The sequence below is a fragment of the Heptranchias perlo genome, chromosome 15 (assembly GCF_035084215.1).
Source record: "Heptranchias perlo isolate sHepPer1 chromosome 15, sHepPer1.hap1, whole genome shotgun sequence".
Lineage (NCBI taxonomy): Eukaryota > Metazoa > Chordata > Chondrichthyes > Hexanchiformes > Hexanchidae > Heptranchias > Heptranchias perlo.
The window spans coordinates 50,151,095-50,176,404 of NC_090339.1; the positions used below are offsets into that span (position 1 = coordinate 50,151,095).

Genomic DNA, 25,310 nt, shown 5'->3' on the forward strand with positions numbered 1-25,310 from the left:
GATCTTCCCACTATCACCTGCACTTGGAAATGTAAATACCTTGCTCTGGTAGCAGCAGAGACCCCAGGAGAGTCCTGTAATGTCAAAACTGCCTATTTGAAATGGGGTCCCATTATTACGTCATTACTCTGCAGACATTTGCAAAGAATGGGTCTCTGCATTCCCAATCAGTGCCACTTAAGGAATTAAATAGGAGGAGGATGATGATAGGAAATTAATGTAGCACTATTCTGCTGAAATCTAGCTACAAGTTAAATGCATCTTTAGAGATAGTCAGATAGTGGCTCAGAGAGGAAGGAGGAGTGATTACGCATCCCTTTGTAATAATTTGCATTATTTCTGTTTGTGTGTAGGCAACAAACCTTCACATCTGTGCGGCTTAGAAACCACATGCAACGGACACACTTTAACTGAGGCTGTGGCAAGATGGTTTGTAACTTGTAACTACTGAAGCAATATTCCAAGCAGAATCTTATTTCATTCAGAACAAGACATTTTTCACTGAACATAGTGCAGTCTCAGGAAGACCAAATGCAGATTAGGTGACCGCTTTGCCAAACTGCCCACAAGTGCGACATTGAGCTCCCTGTCACGTACCATTTCAATTACTCCTCCCACTCCCACTCTAATTTCCCTGTCTTTGGCCTTCAACACTGTTCCAATGAAGCTTAGGCACTTTGTGGTACTCTGGCTTTAATATTAACTTTAATAACTTCAGACCTCAACTATGGCTTTCACTTTCTCTTGGACAGGAAGTACTGGCAATGTGGATTGGGTGCCGATGTTTCTGGGGAAGGAGGGAAAGACCGGGTTGCTGATTGGGGTAGAGACCGTCCATTGGAACATCGTGCTGGTGAAGCAGTCTGCATCCTTGGTGTGAACCTGGTTTTTCCTTCTACCAGGCTCCACGTCTGCAGGAGCCTGCTTCGCTTTCCCAGTTCTTCATGCTTTTCTTTCTATCTGCCTACCCCCCATCCTCTCCCCCCCACCACTTTAAGCTATCCGCGTCTTCTTTGATTGTTCTCTCATTATGCTTCCTATTGTCTCACGCTAATATCACTTCTGCCAATTGAAAATTTTAAATAACAAGCTCTTCAGAGGCTCAGTAGCTAAACGCACTGCCCAGTTTGGAACTGAACCATGGAGAGTCAAAGATCCCAGGTTTGATTCCTGATACTTTCTGAGCTAAATGATCTCAGCCCAGATGGTGATAAGGATACTGCTATTTGACCTCAGCAACCCTGGGCTAGAGGGGGAGGGGGGGGGGGTGGAAATCAGCCAAGTATTCCTGCTCCTAATCACTATATGGTGCCCCCTGCTGGAAGGTATGTGTGTTGGTGTTGGCTGACAACAGGATTGTTATGTGCCTCATAGCCAAATCGCCTGTTGATGTGAATTGTCAGCTTCACATGTGAAGCAATTTGGGTGAGGTATTGGAGGGTGCCTGTCTATGGAACTGTCCCCCAGGACAAATCATCACCTTCACAAGAAGGGAGAAAATCAAAGGTTTTTTTAAAATAAATTAAAACAAAGGCATACCTATTAAAAAAAAGTTACATCTAGTACATTTCTGTGTCCATCACACCTCAGGTGTCACGCTATCACACATGTACATTTCTGTGTCCATCACACTTCAGGTGTCACACGTACATTTCTGTGTCCATCACACTTCAGGTGTCACACGTACATTTCTGTGTCCATCACACCTCAGGTGTCACGCTATCACACATGTACATTTCTGTGTCCATCACACCTCAGGTGTCACGCTATCACACATGTACATTTCTGCGTCCATCACACTTCAGGTGTCACGCTATCACACATGTACATTTCTGTGTCCATCACACTTCAGGTGTCACACGTACATTTCTGTGTCCATCACACTTCAGGTGTCACACGTACATTTCTGTGTCCATCACACCTCAGGTGTCACGCTATCACACATGTACATTTCTGTGTCCATCACACCTCAGGTGTCACGCTATCACACATGTACATTTCTGCGTCCATCACACTTCAGGTGTCACGCTATCACACATGTACATTTCTGTGTCCATCACACTTCAGGTGTCACACGTACATTTCTGTGTCCATCACACTTCAGGTGTCACGCTATCACACATGTACATTCCTGTGTCCATCACACCTCAGGCGTCACGCTATCACACATGTACATTCCTGTGTCCATCACACTTCAGGTGTCACACATGTACATTTTTGTGTCCATCACACTTCAGGTGTCACACTGTCACACATGTACATTTCTGTGTCCATCACACTTCAGGTGTCACACATGTACATTTCTGTGTCCATCACACTTCAGGTGTCACACTGTCACACATGTACATTTCTGTGTCCATCACACTTCAGGTGTCACACTGTCACACATGTACATTTCTGTGTCCATCACACTTCAGGTGTCACACATGTACATTTCTGTGTCCATCACACTTCAGGTGTCACGCTGTCACACATGTACATTTCTGTGTCCATCACACTTCAGGTATCACACTGTCACACATGTACATTTCTGTGTCCATCACACTTCAGGTGTCACACTGTCACACATGTACATTTCTGTGTCCATCACACTTCAGGTGTCACACATGTACATTTCTGTGTCCATCACACTTCAGGTGTCACGCTGTCACACATGTACATTTCTGTGTCCATCACACTTCAGGTGTCACGCTGTCACACATGTACATTTCTGTGTCCATCACACTTCAGGTGTCACACTGTCACACATGTACATTTCTGTGTCCATCACACTTCAGGTGTCATGCTATCACACATGTACATTTCTGTGTCCATCACACTTCAGGTGTCACGCTGTCACACATGTACATTTCTGTGTCACACTTTAAAAGTATAAAATAAGAAAGCCAGTCTGATCACTAATTGACCTGAGCATCTGCTAAGACTAATCAGCCTCTAATTGACCTGAGGAGGGCTCAGATATTTTACCTTGTAGCCTTAAAGGGATATAGCAAGTTGCACACTGTAGAATAATAGGTATAATTCTCCTAAAACAAAATATCTTATGACTTACTGTGAGTAACTGTGTGGCTAATAATCATTTATAATTTCTCCCTCAGTTTCTCCTTGTTTCTGTAGTTTCCATCTGTTCGACTACCCCCCACTCATGTAATCCATTCACTATTCCCCGGTTAAAGGGATGAGCAAGACCTACCCCCCCAGTTCTTTGTCAATGCCGTTCTGTAGAAGATGTGATGTGGAGATGCCGGTGATGGACTGGGGTGGACAAATGTAAGGAATCTTACAACACCAGGTTATAGTCCAACAGTTTTATTTGAAAATCACAAGCTTTCGGAGCTTACCTCCTTCGTCAGGTGAGTGAGTGAAGCATAGCATATATTAGGCTGGGAGGCGATCACAGCAATCAAAGGTGTCGTTGGTGCTCAGACAGGTTAGCCACGGAAAACATTACATCCCAGTATACTGAATACACAATGGGTCAGATTACACAGACAGATAGAGAAATGTGGCTGGGGTGATTGTTCCACTGATTTTTCCTCCCTCCCTGTGAGGAATTGCCTTTGCTTGATACCTCCTCAAAGACCAAGGGATAGAAAATTAATATTTCAAAGAACAGAGGCTTTTTTTTTTCTTAATTGTTTTTTTACCTGAAAGTTGCCATTGTGGTTGTCGAACAAAGGGTCAAAACTTCTGCCTGGATTTGGAATCTTTGGAATGATTATCACCTTCAACCTGCAAGAAAAAATACATCTGGTTAAACTTTGATTTAATCATAAAACTGAGCAGGACGTATGAATCAATCAGACTACAAGGAGGAGGTTCAGCAGTGACAGTTCCAATGTCAAAGCACAGAGCTCCCCATTCAAGGTCAAATTCCAACTTCCCATCACGTACAAACTCATTTCTCAGCTGAACTCTCTAAATGGGTCAGCTAATGGAATGTTTTATCTTGGTGAGGGAGGACAGCAGGTAAAATGATCACAAAGGTCCATTGTTCCATATCCAGAAAAGCATGCCCTGTGCTAGCTTATACAGAGAGGCAGTGGTGCCAGCTGTGAACTTTCCCTGCACTCCTGGCTGAAGGACTAAGAGTAGTCATTCTGGTGTTGCTGGAACCACTGAAATACCTAATAGCTTTCCATAGGAAGGGAAGACCAAGACAGTCGATTTTCCGAATGCATTCTATTGATGGGGAGCCCCCCATCATGTATATGGGGAAACTGTGGGCATGCTGTCTATGATCTTTTGTTCTGTGTCTCTATATCCAGTATATTTATACTTAAGTTTGTAGAACGTTTATGTCATTAATAAATGACAATATTTGGGGACTCATCTTTCACTCATTCTGCAGTACAATCAATCCTGATTGTGAAAGTACAGCGACTAAAATAGGGAGCCCTTCTTTTGAATTCTCTGTAAAACAAAATCTATAGAACATAATTTCCAACATTACAACAGAAACTACACTTCAAAAGTACTTCATTGCCTGTAAAGCACTTTGGGACATCCCAAGGGCATGAAAGGCGGTATATAAATGTAAGTCTTTCTTTTCTTTCATTGCATAAGGGGTAATTTTCAGCAGATCAGTGCATGCTGAGAGCATCTATCAGAATATTGAGCACCGAGGATAGCATGCCTATTACAGTCTGCCCAATATTCCATCCATTTAAATTAGTTGATGGAGAATCAGTTGGGTTGTGTAAAGCGCACGCAATTCTCTGCACCCAATACTCTGACTGGCGCTCCCAGTGTGCGCTGCTCTGCTGAAAATTACCCTTTATATTCCATGGATGGACTGTCGCAGAGACATTAAAATATTCTACAGATCTAGGCACAAATATATTGGAGAAGTCTGCGAACGCAAGAACAAACATTTTATGGACAGATTGCCTATGCTCATGGCCACTTGTTGCCGCCATCCCTTCACCTGCAGCTCTCAGCTGTGAGAAAGGGGAAACATAATTATACTGAGCCCTGGTTCTGGCAAATACTGATGGCTCAGTGAGCAGAGAAAGGAAACATAAAGAGATAGAGACAGAGGATAGTGGGGAAAAGAAAAAACGGAAAAAGAGAGAACCAACGGAGATGAACTTAATTTCCCTTCCCTCCAATAGTTTATTTTTCTGCTTTGTGCTCTCCTTGTCCACACACTTTCTCCATTTGAGAGGAGGGCTGGAGACCTCCTCTCAGGACTCCACCAGAGACACCTTATAGCCAGCCATTGGGAGAAGCATAAGAATGGCACAGGTTGACTAGTCATCTGGGGATAAAATTTCCACAAGGGTCTTCTCAGTCTCCCATTATAATTTTAGCGAAAGATTGACGTTGTTTCAGGATTTCACACCGATCTTCCACCGATGTTACAGCATGATTTCAGGACAATGCCCCCCCCACCCCCCCAGTTGAGCTCCACTCAACCACTTCACATGATGGCATAGTTGAGATTAGGATATCACCATTTAGGGAATCACAGAGCCACACCTCACCTCACCACTCCTTGTGGGAGCATTTGTGAGAGTAGAATTGTAACCGTTGACAAAATAGTTGGCAAAAACTATTGTATACAGTCAATAGCATGATCTGGACGTAGAAGTGGGTACGTAGTGCACCCTGGCAATACACTGCCAGCAGTCTCATGAAAATGATGGCGCAACATGGTAAAGTACTTGATGAATCATTAATAAGTGACAATATTTGGTGACTTATGCTGTTTGAAACTCACCTTTCACTCCTCATGAGAGTAAACACAAGAACAATTAATCCCAATAGTGAAATTACAGTGATTATAGTATGGAGTCCTTCTTTTGAATTCTCTGTAAAACAAAACAACAAATTCTGATCACTTCTTCAATTTTTTTAATGTTTCTTTCAATTATCAGTACATTTTCCTGCTGTCTTCATTCCCTTGCTCCCACTTCAGATGAGAGAGAGGGCAGCCTAGGATATCAACTACTCACTGATCACTATCAATGCAGTTTGGTTGAGAAGTGTGGTTCTATAGAACCAATCTAATTTGGGGAATTTTTCTTTTCTCTCCGCCTGCCACTGTCCTGTTCTCTGACTCTTCCTATCTTTCTGCTGTCATGCATATTTAATTCCAGCAACTTAATGGCATCTGCCCAAACTTTCCCAGTGAAATTTGGCAACCTCAAATGGTGGGTCGTGCAGATTTGAGAGTTTGAAATGTCATCATCAATGCTACTTGCTGGCCCATCTGGGCAGACAGCCCATATGGGAAATCGGGAGATTTCCTGAGTGCTCCCGTTAATGGTTCCACAGCACTGTATTATCTGCACCCCCCCCCCCCCGTTTCCCGTGAGAATCCTGAAGAATCCTGTGCCCTTTTGGGGGAGCCAGTCCATACCAGGCCAAGCCCTCAGTGAAAAAATGATCTAATTTTCAATCTGCATCAAGGCTGAATTGCAAATAAAAATGTTGCAAAAGCAACACCATATTCAAGGTTTCGCACCATTCACATCAGCAGCTTTCTCTCCAGGGGTAATTTTGACTTTCTGTGACAATGTAAAACGGGTGATAGCGAATTGGCAGCCCGTTTTACATCCCTCCTGATTTTTATTTCCATTGTTGGTACACCAACATGTTGTGTTCATTTTATTTCCTAAAAGTTAAATCCCATGGTTTATTTTTAGAAGCATGGCTAATTGGAAAAGGGCAGTCCTTGACAAAGCAGGTGGTTAGACATTTCCTACATTACAACAGTGATTACACTTCAATAGTATTTCAATGGATGTAAAGCGCTTCGGGACATCCTGGGGTCGTGAAAGGCACTATGTAAATGCAAGTCTTTCTTTCTTTCATTCTTGCTTTAGGCACTGCTTTTCACAGCTCTGAGATTTGGGTTCATGCCCCAATCCAGACTGATGGGATAAAAATTCCTCTCTCCAATGGCTGTAGGGTGCCTATGTGAAATGCATCTGGGCAATCTTAGTCCAATTTCTAGTGCGTGAAGGCCCACATCACAAAACTGTCCACAGTTTATTACAATATGACACTACACTTACAACCTTATTTGGAGATCTCATGAAGATGGTTGAAGTGGAAAATGGAATTGTCACATCTATGCAGGTGCAGAAAATAATCAATAAGGCTAATGGAATGCTGGTCTTTATATCTAGAGGACTGGAGTACTGTCAGCAGTTCTGGGCACCACACCTTCGGAAGGACATATTGGCCTTGGAGGGAGTGCAGCGTAGGTTTACTAGAATGATACCCAGACTTCAAGGGTTAAGTTACGAGGAGAGATTACACAAATTGGGGTTGTATTCTCTACAGTATAGAAGTATGGGGGTGATCTAATCGAAGTTTATAAGATATTAAGGGGAACAGATAGGTGGATAGAGAGAAACTATTTCCGCTGGTTGGGAATTCTAGGAGTAGGGGGCACAGTTTAAAAATTAGAGCCAGACCTTTCAGGAGCGAGATTAGAAAACATTTCTACACACAAAGGGTGGTAGAAGTTTGGAACTCTCTTCCGCAAACGGCAATTGATACTAGCTCAATTGCTAAATTTAAATCTGAGATAGATAGCTTTTTGGCAACCAAAGGTATTAAGGGATAAGGGCCAAAGGCAGGTATGTGGAGCTAGATCACAGATCAGCCATGATTTTATCAAATGGCGGAGCAAGCACGAGGGGCTGAATGGCCTACTCCTGTTCCTATGTTCCTATGTAGGTGATGCCCTTCTGGTGTAGAAATGTTATTGGAGGCACAGCAGAGAGACGGGTGCACACCACGTGATTTTCTAGCCATAATGGAGCGGTGATAGAAATCAAGGAAGGGAATCTTGCTGATTTCTCCCCTATTACAGAATCACCGAGCCTAATTGTAGTACCCACTACCACTCCAGTGAGATCAGCACAGACTGGACATCAAATCTGGGGCCTTCAATAATCTGTATGGTTCAGTTTCAGACTGCACGATGCACACACCAACTGAGCCGTTGGGAAGTTTGCGACTGGTAAATGGACCTTTTGAGGTGCTGATATTATCCTGTTAGGTCTCACTTGTTTTCTGGCTCAGAGATTGTTTGCTTTCTTCCTCAGCCACTTTCTGCCTTTTCAATGCTGTTGATACAATCTGAATATATACAGTGCTCACTGTTAATTGTGTCCATGTAATTCATATCAATTAGCGTCAATTGTATTCAGGTGGTGTGTATCATTTGGGGACTCTCTTGTATCCATTTATATGAGAGCTTATCTAGGGTATGGAGTGTGTGGATCTCTGTGAATAAAGGCTTGGAAGCAACTGGTGACCAGGCTCTGGTATTTTATCCTTCATCACCTGGCTATCCAATTTATAACATCCACAGCACCAGAATAGTCTTCAGGACAAACATCATTAGAACACTGTTTTTATCAAGATTGTGTTACAGATATGTTTAATTTACCTATCTGGGTTTCATTTCTTCCCCATTGAACATGTAAGCTCCACTCACTCCACAGGTTAGTTGTGCCACAATAGTCGTTAATCTTGCTTTGCACTTGAAAGGTGTAGAGTTTCTCTGGATCCACACTTGCCAAATTAAACATTTGCACATTGACTGTTGCTTTCTATATGAACAAACCAAGAAAAAGTAGAATTTAATCAAATGTGATGACAAGGTTAATATCTCAGTATGGAGGTCAACAACATGTCTCCAAAATGGCACAAGCTTCTGTTATTTGCAGTGATTGGTAAGGAATTCATTTCAGATCACATCTTGCTGTTTATAGCACAAGGAGGAAAGGGAAAATCCATCCTTCTGAGCTGAAGCATCATGGACAACCAGGAAAAAGAATAGCCAGTTTGAACAATTGATATCTGCTTCATTGTCACAGAGCTGAGATAATATAGTTAATCAGCATTCAGGCTTACACATAGCCCATTCAAAAATGCTAACCTTTGATCCCTGAGCTGGACACCATACCAAAATTTGCTTGCAAGTTCCCCAATGGAAGAACAATGGCCACTATGACAAGGTGGTAGACCTCTCAGCATATAGAAGAAAAGGTGAGGACAACATCAAGGAAACAGAGGAAAGCAAAGGGGATAATGAACCACACATGGGAAAATTCTGATCATCATCCACTATCCTGTGAAGGAGGAATTTTTGTTCAAATTCTTGAATACACTTTTTCTTTTTCCTTACAATAGACTCTCTCAGTCTATGTCCTACATCCAAAATAATGAATAACTGCATCATATTGTCTCTTAATCTATCTTATCCTATTGAAGTTACCAGAACTCCTTCAATTTGCCTTTCATTGAAGCCTGGAATCATCCTAGATATTCTACTCAACTCATTTTTTGTATACATTCTGTAAGTACTGAGAACAAAAGTGGAAATATCTACACTTATCATCTAAATATTAAATAGGCTAAAGTCTATATCTTAGTTTTAAATTTGTGTTCATGAAAGGAAGTGCACAATCAAATGCTCCTAAGTCAGGTACAGCACTGGTTGGATGCAGAATAAAGTTCCCTTCATTCTGCCTTGGCAATGGGGAATATTTCTGTGTGTTTCAAAAAAAAGCAGGAGAAATGCTTGTTTACCTTCAAAGTTACGATCTGATAATGAAATTGCTGAAATGCATGGTTTTGACACATGCATTTCTTGAGAATCTGATTTAATTACTGAAAATGGCAATTTAGCATTGAAAAGTATTGAAAACTTGTTAATTGTTAATGCAGCTGTGGACTGTACAAACTTTGTGGAGAATGGCAGAAGGAATTGTGAGAAAAGTCCAATTTTCAAATTTGGCCCTAGTGGCACTTGTCACCGCTGTGATGGAAAATCGTGGGCACCTTTTTAATAGCAATGGATGGCCACATAAAAAAGGTAACTAGTGTAGCAATTTGTCACAAAATGAATCAACACTATCAATGACTCAGGATTTGGCAAGAGGTTGGGAGAAGTTACACACAAGCACAAAAATAAGGAATATTATGTAAAGTAGCAGTACATGGCAAATATAGACATGAAAGAAAATAGCAGTTGTTCAAGACTTATGCCAAAGATGCCATGATGACACAGACAAATATTAGTAAGGATTTAGCAAATAAGGCAGTCGAAGTGAAAATAACAGGGTTATGAAAACTACTTTGTACATGTCAATATGGTGGAGAGAATGCACTGCATGAAGGAATTTTCCAAATTTCACCCTGTTTCAATCACTGCTGCTCTTATGTTTAAAGGCAAAATTAACAGATAATACAAGTGCACTGCATGGAATGATGGGTGGACCATATAATACAAAAGTACTTACACCATATGTAAAGTGACTCCAGACTAGGAATATACCATACTGTACTGGAGTGACATTGCCATTTCTCACACCAGCCTCTCCATCACCTTTTTTGATTGAGCCTAATGTGTTGCCTATTTTTCTAAATTGTCAGTAGCTAGGAGCTGGGCTAAGATTGGTTTTATGGAGGACCCTTACAGCTACCAAAAAATATTTTTTTGGTCAATCACTGCCTGACACACATAGAAGCCCATCACTACATTTAAGAGTTTTCTGTTCAAGCCACTGGGAAATTTAGGCCCACTGGTATGGTTTCTGTTCATCCAATCTGAAGTGAACACTCTTTTTCCATAGGGGCATATTCCACATACCTAAGTCTGGACAGATTAGGTACAAGTTGGCAAAGCCAAGCCATAGAGACTTCAAGCATGTGCAGGCATATTACTGGAGTTTAACCAGTGAAAGAGCAAGGAACTGGTAAGCTTCCTGCTGCTTTTCCAGTTAGGCCCACCTCATCCATTAGGGCAGGATTCTCCAGAGCGAAGGGGGAAGAATCCCAGCCACCAGTGAAGGTATGGTACCTCCAGGTTCCATTAGTGAGCCAGCTTAGATAGTCAATGATTAACAGTGTCCTGTAGACCTGTCTGGCTAACGTATTGAACTGTCCTGTCTTCCGTGTTGGGTGGGGGAGGGGAAGCGGGGAGGTGGGGGGTTAGATTGGGTTCTGAACATCCATCACGAGGTGTGTAATTTTGAAGTCACTTTTACCACAGAGAGACCCTGGCTACCATCCCACCAACAATAGTCGTTAGTCCATTGTTAGAAACAAACAAGCTGGGGTTGAGCCTTCCAGGTTCTTAGCAGCTCTTCACATGAAACATGGTGAGCAGCGTATCTCATCATTAAATGTATGAGTGGGTTGTCACCATTCTTGTAACTACAGCATGAGCACACAACATATCCCATTAAATAGGCTTCACATCTCCAACTGATGGAAGCACCAACAGTGGCTGATTGCTTTTCTGCAAAGCAGTTATGGTCAGCACCAAGTCCCGGACATATGGACATGTCATCATACCTTCCTCCAGGTAACACCCTCAAGCAGTTATTATCCCAAATCTCAGAATTTCCTCATCAACTATATGCCAGACTTCTGCCTTCAGTCTGGTGGAAGGTCCTACACAGAGCAGCTAGAACCAAGCCGGCTGGCAGAGAGAGGAGACCTTCATCCTAATTCCCAGTGGCAAAGGGGTAATCTACTTCCACTACACCATCCAGTTCCTAGAGACTAGTTACTATCCTTTTTTTTAAGGTAAAACTCTTGTTAGCCTTTTTGTCACTGCCACACAGTACCTGCCACTCTGTATCCTTATTACTTCGGTACCTGACTCCATACATCAGACATCTCGATAGTTTCATTGGTGCATCCCAGCTCAAAAAGAGCTCGTTTTTGGTCGTGACATTCACTGCCAGGTTTCCAGGAGGATTTGGTTTCACTGAAAAGCACAAAATTGAGTTTTTATCCCATTTCAAAACTGAATTAATCCAAGCATTTCAGAGGGTGATTTTATTCAGAAGAAAATTGTAGCTCAACTAAATTGGAGTGAGTGAACTGTCTGAGCTTCAGGAGCTATCATCATTTCTGAACAAATTAAGGTGCAAATTCATTGCAAAAATCTGATATTCCTATATCTCTAACATCCTCACACAGTCAGTACCTACAAGCCCAAGTACTATCATCAGTAGGAAGGGGGAAGGCTATTTGGGGAATAAATACAGGGTAATTACCAGCATTTATCACTAAAGCAATAAAGCATACGATGGATCCTTTTTGCATGCTAATTTACTACTGGTGATGAGTCAAATCATCTGATAGAATATTAGATGGAATCAATTAAATTAAACAGATAAAAAACTGAGAGATGAATCATTTGACTCTGTTAATGAAGCAAAATGGTATACAATACCCCACAAAGGTGTAAGTCACATTTTGAGGAGAGTGAGCTTTGCATTTCAATGGTATACTTTTTATAAAAAAGAAAGCAATTCTTGGCTCAAAGACATTTTCTTGCAATAAAAGGGCATCAGAATGGCCAGGGCTAAAATTACACCCTTGCACAAAAAATACAGTGCAGAAGGCTGCAGGAAATGTAAGGACATAGGAATGAAGGAATGAGAGGAGGCCATTCAGCCCATCCAGTTGGCTTCATCATTCAGATCCCATTTCAAGAATCGTTCTTTTCTTTCCTTTCCCCATTCCAAACCCATATCTCTCATCTCCCTGCTAAATGAGGAATCCATCTGATCCCCTTTGGAATGCCCAGTACCCACTGCACCATTTGGGAAGTCTATTCCACAGGTCAATGCTGAAAACACAGAGAATTTCTCGAGCTGTTTAGCTTCTTTAGCTTATAATCATGCCCTCTGAATCTCCCAACCAACATTTCATACAAAATACATCCATACACCCATATCTATATTATCCATGCTTTTTGTTAAAAACTTGGATTTTGTCTCCTTTTAACCTCGTTTATTTCGAATGAGATTTGATTTTGTTTCTTAGCCTCTCTTCATAATTCAGAGATCTAAAACCTGAAATTAACTTTCATACAACGTTTCCCAGAGGCTCTTCTTTGTACTGACACTTGCTCCCAAAGTTTGACATCAAATAGTGCCTAGAAGTGCCAATACCAATCTTTCCTTCTTACTAATCAAAAATATAAACTTTTTTTACCTTTTTTGCTGAAGGTTTATTTTTACTAAATAAACTATTGCCATTATGTGTCTAAATTCTATTCCCTCAATGCCAGAAAACTGTTTATGATTTAAAAACAATATTGAAAACACCGTGGAGTCATTGCTGTGGGTGGCCCCGTGTATTGCATTTTCACTTGCCTGAATTATCTGGAAAATATGCTGTATTATTATTTACTGGGTCCTTTTTTCTAATTTTAGAAGTGATTAGCAAATCACATGTAATTCACTAGAATATTTGGATAAAGTGTAGCTCCCATTGATACATCTGTTGCCTCTTCAAGTCTGCTACATAATAACAAATTGAAGGAAATTTATAAAAAGAAAGTAATTGCTTCCAAATCCTAAAACCCATTCGTGATTGCACTGTAGTTAATGCCAATACCAATAGTTTCAAAAATCAGCACATGTACAAGAATATATCTTTCATATTTTTAACTAAACATTTCTCATAGTGGGGTAGCATTAAAATCCACTTCAAATAGGCCTTAATTGCTGATTGCTGTGATCTTATGGAAGTGAATATTTTACAACTGAAAAATTAAGCCTTTATGTGGGATGGCTGCTTTGCACCAGTTTGCTTCTGCATAATCACATATTGGCCACCTTTGCACTTCTGAACACATTAACAAGAAAGAATTCACAACAATGCATGAAATGAGTAAAGACCATCAACAGTACTCCTTCTATGGGTCCACTAGAAACCTTACCCAATACACTTAATCTCTTTAAAAAAAAACATTCAGCATGGCTTCCTTCTACCCCCAAAGTAAAATTAAACTATTATCCATTTACTGGATTTTTAAAAATATTCATTCATGGGATGTGGGCGCCGCTGGCGAGGCCGGCATTTATTGCCCATCCCTAATTGCCCTTGAGCCGCCTTCTTGAACCGCTGCAGTCCGTGTGGTGAAGGTTCTCCCACAGTGCTGTTAAGTAGGGAGTTCCAGGATTTTGACCCAGTGAAGATGAAGGAGTGGCGATATATTTCCAAGTCCGGATGGTGTGTGACTTGGAAGGGAACGTGCAGGTGGTGTTGTTCCCATGTACCTGCTGCCCTTGTCCTTCTAGGTGGCAGAGGTCACGGGTTTGGGAGTTGCTGCAGTGCATCCTGTGGATGGTGCACACTGCAGCCATTGTGCGCCGGTGTGAAGGGAGTGAATGTTTAGGGTGTTGGATGGGGTGCCAATCAAGCGGGCTGCTTTGTCCTGGATGGTGTCGAGCTTCTTGAGTGTTGTTGGAGCTGCACTCATCCATGCAAGTGGAGAGTATTCCATCACACTCCTGACTTGTGCCTTATAGATGGTGGAAAGGCTTTGGGGAGTCAGGAGGTGAGTCACTCGCCGCAGAATACCCAGGCTCTGACCTGCTCTTGTAGCCACAGTATTATGTGGCTGGTCCAGTTAAGTTTCTGGTCAATGGTGACCCCCCAGGATGTTGATGGTGGGGGATTCAGCGATGGTAATGCAGTTAAATGTCAAAGGGAGGTGGTTAGACTCTCTCTTGTTGGAGATGTTACAAATGTTTCTTGCCACTTATCAGCCCAAGCCTGGATGTTGTCCAGGTCTTGCTGCATGCGGGCACGGACTGCTTCATTATCTGAGGGGTTGCGAATGAAACTGAACACTGTGCAATCATCAGCGAACATCCCCATTTCTGACCCTATGATGGAGGAAAGGTCATTGATGAAGCAGCTGAAGATGGTTGGGCCTAGGGCACTGCCCTGATGAACTCCTGCAGCAAAGTCCTGGGGCTGAGATGATTAGCCTCCAGCAACCACCACCATCTTCCTTTGTGTTAAATATGACACCAGCCACTGGAGAATTTTCCCCCTGATTTCCATTGACTTCAATTTTACGAGGGCTCCTTGGTGCCACACTCGGTCAAATGCTGCCTTGATGTCAAGGGCAGTCACTCTCACCTCACCTCTGGAATTCAGCTCTTTTGTCCATGTTTGGACCAAGGCTGAAATGAGGTCTGGAGCTGAGCGGTCCTGTGGTGAGCAGGTTATTGGTGAGTAAGTGCCGCTTGATAGCATTGTCAACAACACCTTCCATCGCTTTGCTGATGATTGAGAGTAGACTGATGGGGCGGTAATTGGCCGGATTGGATTTGTCCTGCTTTTTGTGGACAGGACATACCTGGGCAATTTCCCACATTGTCGGGTAGATGCCAGTGTTGTAGCTGTACTGGGACAGTTTGGCTAGAGGCACGGCTAGTTCTGAAGCACAAGTCTTCAGCACTACAGCCGGGATGTTGTCGGGGCCCATAGCCTTTGCTGTATCCTTTGCACTCAGCCATTTCTTGATATCACGTAGAGTGAATCGAATTGGCTGAAGACTGGCTTCTGTGATGGTGGGGATATTGGGAGGAGGCAGAGATAGATCATCCACTCGACACTTCTGGCTGAAGATGGTTGCAAACGCTTCAGCCTTGTCTTTTGCACTCACGTGCTGGACTCCGCCATCATTGAGGATGGGGATGTTTACAGAGCCTCCTCCTCCCATTAGTTGTTTAATTGTCCACCACCATTCATGACTGGATGCGGCAGGACTGCAGAGCTTTGATCTGATCCATTGGTTGTGGAATCGCTTAGCTCTGTTGATAGCATGTTGCTTCCGCTGTTTAGCATAGGAACATAGGAAAAGGAGTAGGCCATTCAGCCCCTCGTGCCTGCTCCGCCATTTGATAAGATCATGGCTGATCTGTGATCTAACTCCATATACCCGCCTTTGGCCCATATCCCTTAATACCTTTGATTACCAAAAAGCTATCTAGCTCAGATTTAAATTAAGCAATTGAGCTAGTATCAATTGCCGTTTGCAGAAGAGAGTTCCAAACTTCTACCATCCTTTGTGTGTAGAAATGTTTTTAGACTGTGCCCCCTACTCCTAGAACCAGCGGAAATAGTTTCTCTCTATCCACCCTATCCGTTCCCCTTAATATCTTATAAACTTCGATCAGATCACCCCTTAACCTTCAAAACTCCAGAGAATACAACCCCAATTTGTGTAATCTCTCCTCGTAACTTAACCCTTGAAGTCCGGGTATCATTCTAGTAAACCTATGCTGCACTCCCTCCAAGGTCAATATGTCCTTCCGAAGGTGCGGTGCCCAGAACTGCTCACAGTACTCCAGGTGCGGTCTAACCAGGGGTTTGTATGGCTGCAGCATAACTTCTGCCCCCTTGAACTCCAGTCCTCGAGATATAAAGACCAGCATTCCATTAGCCTTATTGATTATTTTCTGCACCTGTTCATGACACTTCAATGATCTATGTACCTGAACCCCGAAGTCCCTTTGGACATCCATTGTTTTTAACTTTTTACCATTTAGAAAGTACCCTGTTCTATCCTTTTTTGATCCAAAGTGGATGACCTCACATTTGTCTGCATTGAATTCCATTTGCCACAGTTTTGCCCATTCACCTAATCTATCAATATCGCTTTGTAATTTTATGTTTTCGTCTACACTGCTTACAATGCCACCAATCTTTGTATCATTGGCAAACTTAGATATGAGACTTTCTATGCGTTCATCTAAGTCGTTAATAAATATTGTGAATAATTGAGGCCCCAAGACAGATCCCTGCGGGACTCCACTAGTCACATCCTGCCAATGTGAGTACCTACCCATTATCCATACTCTCTGTCGCCTTTCGTTCAGCCAACTTCCTAACCAAGTCTGTACTTTTCCTTCGATTCCATGGGCTTCTATCTTAGCTAACAGTCTCTTATGTGGGACCTTATCAAATGCCTTCTGGAAGTCCATATAAATAACATCCATTGACATTCCCCTGTCCACTATTTTAGTCACCTCTTCAAAAAATTCAATCAGGTTTGTCAGGCACGACCTACCTTTCACAAATCCATGCTGGCTCTCTGATTAGCTGAAAATTCTCGAGGTGTTCAGTCACCCTATCCTTAATTATAGACGCCAGCATTTTCCCCACAACAGATGTTAGGCTAACTGGTCTATAATTCCCTGGTTTCCCTCTCTCTCCTTTCTTAAAAAGTGGAGTGACATGTGCAATTTTCCAATCGAGAGGGACAGTTCCTGAATCTAGAGAACTTTGAAAGATTATAGTTAGGGCATCTGCAATGTGCTCACCTACTTCCTTTAAAACCCTGGGATGGAAACCATCTGGTCCTGGGGATTTATCACTCTTTAGAGCTATTATTTTCTTCATTACTGTTGCTTTACTTATATTAATTTTATCGAGTCCCTGTCCCCGATTCAATATTAGTTTTCTTGGGATTTCTGGCATGCTATCCTCTTTTTCTACTGTAAATACTGACGCAAAGTAATCGTTCAACATTTCCACCATTTCCCCATTGTCAGTGACAATATCCCCACTTTCAGTTTTTAAGGGGCCAACACTGCTCCTGACCACCCTCTTTTTCCTAATGTAACTATAAAAGTTCTTCGTATTGGTTTTGATATCCCTTGCAAGTTTCTTTTCATACTCTCTTTTTGTAGCTCTTACTATCTGTTTTATGATCCCTTGTTGATCTTTGCATCTTTCCCATTCGCCAGGATCTGTGCCATTTTTTGCCTTTTTATATGCCCTTTCCTTATGCCTTATACTGTTCCTTACCTCTTTAGTTGTCCATGGCTGTTTTTTTTGGCAAGTAGAGTTCTTGCTCATCTACACTCCTCATTAAACGAGGGTTGATCTCCTGGCTTGTTGGTAATGGTAGAGTGAGGAATATGCCGGACCATGAGGTTATATGTTGTGCTGGATTACAATTCTGTTGCTGCTGATGGCCCACAGTGCCTCATGGATGCCCAGTTTTGAGCTGCTAGATCCGTTCTGAATCTATCCCCATTTAGCACGGTGATAGTGCCACACAACATGTTGGATGGTGTCCTCAGTGCGAAGACGGGACTTTGTCTCCACAAGGACTGTGCAGTGGTCACTCCTACCACTACTGTCATGGACAGATGCATATGCTACAGGTAGATTGGTGAGGACGAGTTCAAGTAGGTTTTTCCCTCATGTTGGTTCGCTCACCACCTGCCGCAGGCCCAGTCTGACTGCTATGTCCTTCAGGACTCGGCCAGCTCGGTCAGTAGTGGTGCTACCGAGCCAGTCTTGGTGATGGACATTGAAGTCCCCCACTCAGAGTACATTCTGTGCCCTTGCTACCCTCAGTGCTTCCTCCAAGTGGTGCTCAACATGGAGGAGGAATGATTCATCAGCTGAGGGAGGACGGTAGGTGGTAATCAGCAGGAGGTTTCCTTGCCCATGTTTGACCTGATGCCATGAGATTTCATGTGGTCTGGAGTCAATGTTGAGGACTCCCGGGGCCACTCCCTCCTGACTGTATACCACTGTACCACCACCTCTGGTTGGTCTGTCCTGCCGGTCGGACAGGACATACCCAGGGATGGTGATGGAAGAGTCTGGGATATTGGCTGAAAATCTATTCAGCTGTATATTATATGAAAGAGTCTGAGAATAGAGTCCTATTTTGAAAGTAAGGAGACTGAGTTAGAGCATGATTTCAGAAAGAATTGTAAACCAAAAGTGTATGTGCATCTTGTGTCTAAGTGCCTGTGAGATTAGACTTAGAAGAAGTCTCCCTATCTCCATCCACAGTCCACTGGAGTGCCTGAAATGAATTTGCTCTCTAATGAACACCTGCATCACCAACTCATATCCTATGTCTCCTACCATAGTTTTGCAGCTAGAATGTCTTAACAGATGATGACACAATTCATTAGCCAATGGATTCTTTTCATACTGTGAATCATGCTGACATAGGTTGGAGTGAGAGTAATCTAGTCAATAACATTTAGGGTTCCTCTTGAAGAGGCATCAGTATTAGCAAAGGAGGCATTGCACTCCTAACCCCAATCCACCAACATATTCACCAGCCACACCAGGGCGAAATTGTTTGAGGCAAATTCATCCTATAATGCACACTGACATCACTGGCTCTATCTTGTGTCTTATTTACCAGATTTCCTACCTTGGTTCTGCAGTTGGAATGTTTGAACATGTGATGTTAGATTTCCTGACTCAGTGGATCCATTTATGTACACGTGAAAGTCTTGAAATTGTGAAACCTCATTGTATGAGAAATTGCAACCAACGTTATAGCCATCCTGCTGGATGTAGTTCCCACATTCCTTTCCTGGTTTTGAATAATACCTGTAAGGGATGAGAAATGGTTACTATTTCATTTTTAGTAAATGTTTATAAGCTGGAAATTCAGAATCAGTTGGAAAAATGAACACTTCTGAAAATCTTTAAATGTTCAAGAATTATTTAAAGAAAGAAAGACTTGGATTTCTATAGCGCCTTTCATGACCTCAGGACATCCCAAAGCGCTTTACAACCAATTAAGTACTTTTGAAGTGTAGTCACTATTCTGATGTAGGAAACGAGGCAGCCAATTTGCACACAGCAAGGTCTCACAAACAGCAATGACCAGATAATCCTTTTATTTTAGTGATGTTGGTTGAGGGATAAATATTGGCTAGAATACCGGAGAGAACACCTCTGCTTTTCTTCGAAATAGTGCCGTGGAATAAAGCATGAACACAATTTATTGTACGTGGCAAGGATATCAGTAAAAGTTAGTTCTAGTACTTGGTTTAACGTCTCATCTGAAAGCCGGATCCTTTGTCATACATTAAATTTCAAAGTAGTGATACAGCTTTGCATATGGAGCTCTCAGATGAGACAGTCTGCAAAATACATGTTTCAGGTGGCTGTAGAAGGAATTCCTATTTTGTAATTTAAATTTTTTTATTTTTGTGAGGATATAAAATCCCTTTATTTACTACCTAGTCTGCTTGGTTGAGAGGGTGGACTGATGTCGCCCAGACATTTACTTTCCAGTAGTCCATTAGGAAGCACATGACAGTGACCCAATGATGATTCTTCCTCTGATTTTCTCTCACTGCCTTGGCTGAGGCTGCTGGCCTCCATTCAGTGCCTGCATATAGCAGCATAGCACTAGGACAGCAACAGCACCAATTTCAATGTAACAGTGTAGTTTATCAGGTTTCTATCCAAGACATGCTTTGGGAGGCCATTGTAACAAGTGTCCAACTTAACCAAAAACACACTCAGTTTTGATAAAGTTACACACATCCAGGATATTTGTAAACTAAGCCAGGAAAAACTAGTCTGTGGACCAGTCTCATCTTCCATCTGCCAGATATGAAAGGATGATGTATATTTTATTTGCTTTGCAAGGCAACCTTTAAAATTGAAACTTTCCAGCAGTTTGTTTAAAATTGATCATTTTAATTGGCCTAAACTCTCCCTAATGTTGCCAGGACAGCCATTTTCCAATCAGGACTTCAAACAAATAGGACATTCAACCATCCAACATCCAACCATCCAACATCCAACCAACAGACTGCTACACTAACCTATACATTTTTTTAAAATAATGATTTCTAAAGTCCCCTGAAGAATGGACTCTACTGCCGAAAAATACTATAGGTATGCATTCTATCAATGCCCTCAATTTAAAAATGCAGGCTGCATTTTGTGGCAAATAATTCATTTGATGTTTTTTTGTCGACAAAATTGGCTGCCAGAGGCATAAATGCATAGCATAAATAGTTACTGTTTAGGCACTTTGTACTACTATTTTCCAAACTAAACAATCCAAATGGCTAACCATGATAAATCTAATGGCAGTATCACTCAGCTAAAACTTTACTGTTCTGGATACAATATAACCCATAACCTTTAAGGTCCTTGGAATGTAGAATTCAACCAGACTTTGAATGTGCAACACGGATGTGTCAGAAAGATGTCTTTAAAGGAGGTGTAATTGATTCAGATTTGACACTAAGATCAAAAGGGATTTTACTAAAATGTTTAACACCCACTGTCTTTCTCTGTTTTAGTATTTCTGAAATAATAATTTCCCAATTTACACTAGGACAGATTAGTCCAAAGTACCAACACATAGGGTTATGAATCAAACTGAATAGCCAAAATGACTAATAGCCCAAGATATGTGGAAAGTAGAAGTAAGAAAAATCCAGCTCAGTTGAGTATGAGTAATATTGAGCGAGAGAGAATGCTCACTACACTGACATCATGCAGGTTTGATTCTTAAACTGCATTGAAGTCACATTATTTGGTTAGTGTAGGTGGAGCTTTACCCTGCATCTAATCCATGCTTTAGCTGACCTGGGAATATTTGGTGGGGTAGTGTGGAGGGAGCTTTTTTCTGCAACTAGTATGCGCCATACCTAATCTGAGCATGCCTAATGCTTGACAAGAATGAAAAGAGTCCCATTCCTCAACTATAATGTTCTTCACATTGTACCAGCACTTCAACAGTTACATAGGGGGAAAATGAAATTGGATAGGGCCTATTATTGGGTGGGGGTAGCGCAATCCGCTATTACCCCGTGCCCATTGGCCCCTGTGCAGGCAGGACAAGACTTTCGTGAGGCCTGAGGACTTACCTTCAAGCAGCGTTCCAAATCAGCGCTGACACGAGGATTCACTGCAATTCACACTTTCCACCAGCAGGGGGAGCCCCAACCTCTTAAAGGCAGGCTGTCTCTTAAAATTCCCTTAAAGGTAGCTGGTACCTGTTACTAGCTGAAAATAACAGTCTGCTGTGTGCATGGAGATCAGACATCACACAAGCAAAACACAGGTGCAGCTCCCGTCCCTATGTTTACAAACTGATGAGTTATGTTAAAACATTGAATAAAGGTTGCACACTACTAAATCCCACATCCTCCAATCTGCACGCCAGATCTCACCAATCTGCTGTTCTGAGTTGGTACCAGGCCTTAGAGCGTGCGTGCACCAAGGTTCTCTGCTGATGCACTACAGGCCTTGGTGCAAGAGATGGACAGAAGGAGGGATATCCTATATCCACAGGGGGGGGGGGGGGGGGGGGTTGGGGAGGGGGGCAAGAGGCCCTCCAGACATATACCGAAAAGGCAGTGGGAGGCAGCAGGGGATGAAATCAATGCCAGGTGCACAGCATCATGAACATGGATGCAGTGCAGGAAGAAGTTCAATGCTTTCACATGAGTGGTCAAGGTGAGTGAGGTCAACTGTCAAGTGGCGTCTCCAACCAACTGTACCACTAGCTGCATCCACTGCTCCACACATTACACCCCCTATCACCCACATACCAACAAACTCTTTACATCAGTATTCAACTCTTCCAACCAAATGCTTCCTCTCACCCTTACATGTTGTAAGCCGCCCACCCACAACTCACAGGCCACACACTGGCAGCTATTCAACCATGACAGGCACATCACCCAGACACACATCCCGCTTTCTTGCAGAAGGTGGCGCATATCGGAGGCAGCAAGTGGCAGTGGCATTTAGCACCTCAAGCCTGTTCTGCCATTCAATGAGATCATGGTTGATCTGTGACCTAACTCCTTAGCCCTAAATCCCTTAATACCCTTGGTTCACAGAAGTCTATCGATCTCAGATTTAGAATTCACAATTGAGCTAGCATCAACTGCCGTTTGCAGAAGAGCGTTCCAAACTTCTACCACCCTTTGTGTGTAGAAGCATTTCCTAACTTCACTCCTGCACATCCTGACTCTAAATGTTAGGCTATGTCCCCTAGTCCTAGTATTCAAGTATAGGAGACCTCCAAAAACAGTTACAGATGTCTCGGCAGCCAGAAGCAATAATCCAGCCACTAACCTGTAAATCCTGCATGGTCCCTTTAAATAGCACTGGTGAAGGTCCTCCAGGCACTCTAAGACATGATCTCTTGGTCGGGATTAAGACTGTGCGTTGAGTTGACCGTTAGACACCATTTTGGGACTTATCACTTTAAATCGGCGTTGCACACTGATTGTATCCATTTTCTCCTTACTTTACACGCTTCTGGCATTCGGTATTTGCACATGCGCTAACTCCTACACCAAAATAGCGTCCGGCGCACTGGAAACGTGCCATCTTGAATGTTGGAGAGGCTGCGTAGTGCCGAAACAATGGGCGCTACATGGCCCTATTTAGCGCCCAGTGAATTTACAGCACAGAAACAGGCCATTCGGCTCGACACGATCCTCCTCCTACCTTACTTCATCTCACCCTATCAACATATCCTTCTATTGCTTTCTCCCTCATGTACTTATCTAGTTTCCCCTTAAATGCATTTATGCTAATCGCCTCAACCACTGCACGTGGTAGTGAGTTCCACATTCTCACCACTCTCTGAGTAAAGAAATTTCTCCTGAATTTCTTATTGGATTTATTAGTGACTATCTTATATTTATGGCCCCTAGTTTTGGACTCCCCCACAAATGGAAACATCTTCTCTAGATTACTCTATCGAATCCCTTCATAATTTTAAAGACCTCTAAGGTCATCTCTCAGTCTTATTTTAAACACTTCTCAGTCTCTCAGTTGACAACAGGCCTGTATTAAAAGTCATTGAGATACAAACTGGAAATTATTGCCAGACATGTCAAGAGATGAATTCTTAACATCTTTGTGTGACATTCCTCTGTCCTCTATTTTAATGAGGTGTTAATCGTTTATTTGAAATGGTTAACAATCGCCATACAGGAGGGTTCCCTCCCAGTCGGGGAACACTTTAGCAGTCAAGGGCATTCAGCCACCGATCTTCGGGTAAGCGTTCTCCAAGGCAGCCTTCGAGACACACGACAACGCAAAATCGTCAAGCAGAAATTGATAGCCAAGTTCCACACCCATGAGGACGGCCTCAACCGGGATCTTGGGTTCATGTCACGCTACACGTAACCCCACCAGCAGGAAAAAAAAGTTATCTGTTTTTAATACAACTGGACATTCTCTCTCTCTCTGCCTTTCGGGTCTCTTTCTCTGTGTAATCTGACCCATTGTGTATTCAGTATACTGGGATGTACTGTTTTCCGTGGCGAACCGGTCTGTTCACCAACGACACCTTTGATTGGTGTGATCGTGTCCCAGCCTAATATAAAATATGCAATTTGAGAACCTTTCACTCACTCACCTGACGAAGGAGATAATCTCCGAAAGCTTGTGATTTTCAAATAAAACTGTTGGACTATAACCTGGTGTTGTTAGATTCCTTACTTCTAAAATAGCAGAGAGAGTAATGGCATATGGATGCATTAAATCTGCTATTATCACCAACAGTACTCCCTAGGCTACAGTGTTCTGTAGTCCCGAGGCTACAGACCATTCTGACCAAAGGTCTTCAACCTGAAACGTTAACTCTGTTTCTTTCTCCACAGATGCTGCCTGACTTGCTGAGCTTTTCCAGCATCTTCTGTTTTTACTCCCTAGGCTACAGTGTCTTAGCTTATTTATAAACAAAGAAGGGAATGATGATGGATGTGGGTTTCTGACCATCTCTGCTGATACCAATTTACTATTTATCTACTTTATTGTTATATTTCCTTTTCTGCTTTTTATTTCTTAGCAGCATCCAGGCTAAGAAAGTCATCAAGTGATCTGTTCCCAGGTGTCTGCCATTGCTGCTCTATAAGTGACTACTTGAAAGCACCTCAGGATAATTGACCCTTCCTCACAGTGGGGAAATGCCTGGCTTTACCCCAGAACGACACAGCTGAGAAGTTTGTCAGGAATCGTGGGATTGTTCCTGCCCAGTGCTCCATGCCTCCACCTCAACTCTTTAACCTTGTGCTTCCCCTTCCTCTGTTAGAGGACATGTCACACAAGTGCTGCAGATGTTAAATTTGATATTATTTTCCATAAATAAGAAAAATTAAAATAATCAATATTCACCAGAGTAACCAGCTTGTTATGTGAGACAGTGTGCCCAGTTTGTGGTAATGTATCTTGGTGTTTGTTTATCTTCACATTAAAAGAAATGGTAACTTGATGAGTAATTACCAGGAACTAATTGCCACCCCTCCCCCCCATTTCTCCCCAGCTGAGGTTAGCTAACTCAACACTGAACATTGTAATCTGAGACCTTGCTGTGCCACACAGCTCAGTACCAACCAAGCCCTTGGAGAAGCTCTCCTTTTTAAACTGGTTAGCAAGGTAAACTGGTATTCATGAACAGCTGCTGGTTGTGTACTTCTGAATCAAGTTCTGTCAGAAAAAATTCATGAAACTCCCCAAACTACTTCAACTGACCAGCAGACTCACCAGTGATACAGGGTGTAGTTTGGTTTCCCTTCACTGTGGCTCCACGTACACTCCATAAATTCCTCATTGTAGACAATGCAATTCACGTCTAGAAGGAAAGCAGAACACACATTTACACACTGTGGTCTGACCATCCAAAACTCAACAAAATGTAAGAAAAATTTGAACAAAAATTATACTCTAGAATATCTACTGATTCTGGAACGTTCTCACATCTGGCA

The 25,310-nt window shown here is 42.4% G+C and overlaps 1 protein-coding gene across 4 annotated transcripts in view; it reads right to left on the bottom strand.

Moving 5' to 3' along the window:
• The window catches only part of LOC137333086 (cytokine receptor common subunit gamma-like), a 53,019-nt gene that overhangs the window by 7,586 nt on the left and 20,123 nt on the right, over window positions 1–25,310 (bottom strand). For all 4 annotated transcript variants that reach the window (XM_067997206.1, XM_067997209.1, XM_067997207.1 and 1 more), the window contains exons 3-8: window positions 25,090–25,177; window positions 18,977–19,158; window positions 11,601–11,743; window positions 8,411–8,573; window positions 5,723–5,813; window positions 3,648–3,732 (exon numbers count right to left, since the gene is read on the bottom strand). In XM_067997206.1, coding sequence (XP_067853307.1) covers window positions 3,648–3,732; window positions 5,723–5,813; window positions 8,411–8,573; window positions 11,601–11,743; window positions 18,977–19,158; window positions 25,090–25,177 — 752 coding nt within the window. The remainder of the gene's footprint in view (window positions 1–3,647; window positions 3,733–5,722; window positions 5,814–8,410; window positions 8,574–11,600; window positions 11,744–18,976; window positions 19,159–25,089; window positions 25,178–25,310) is intronic.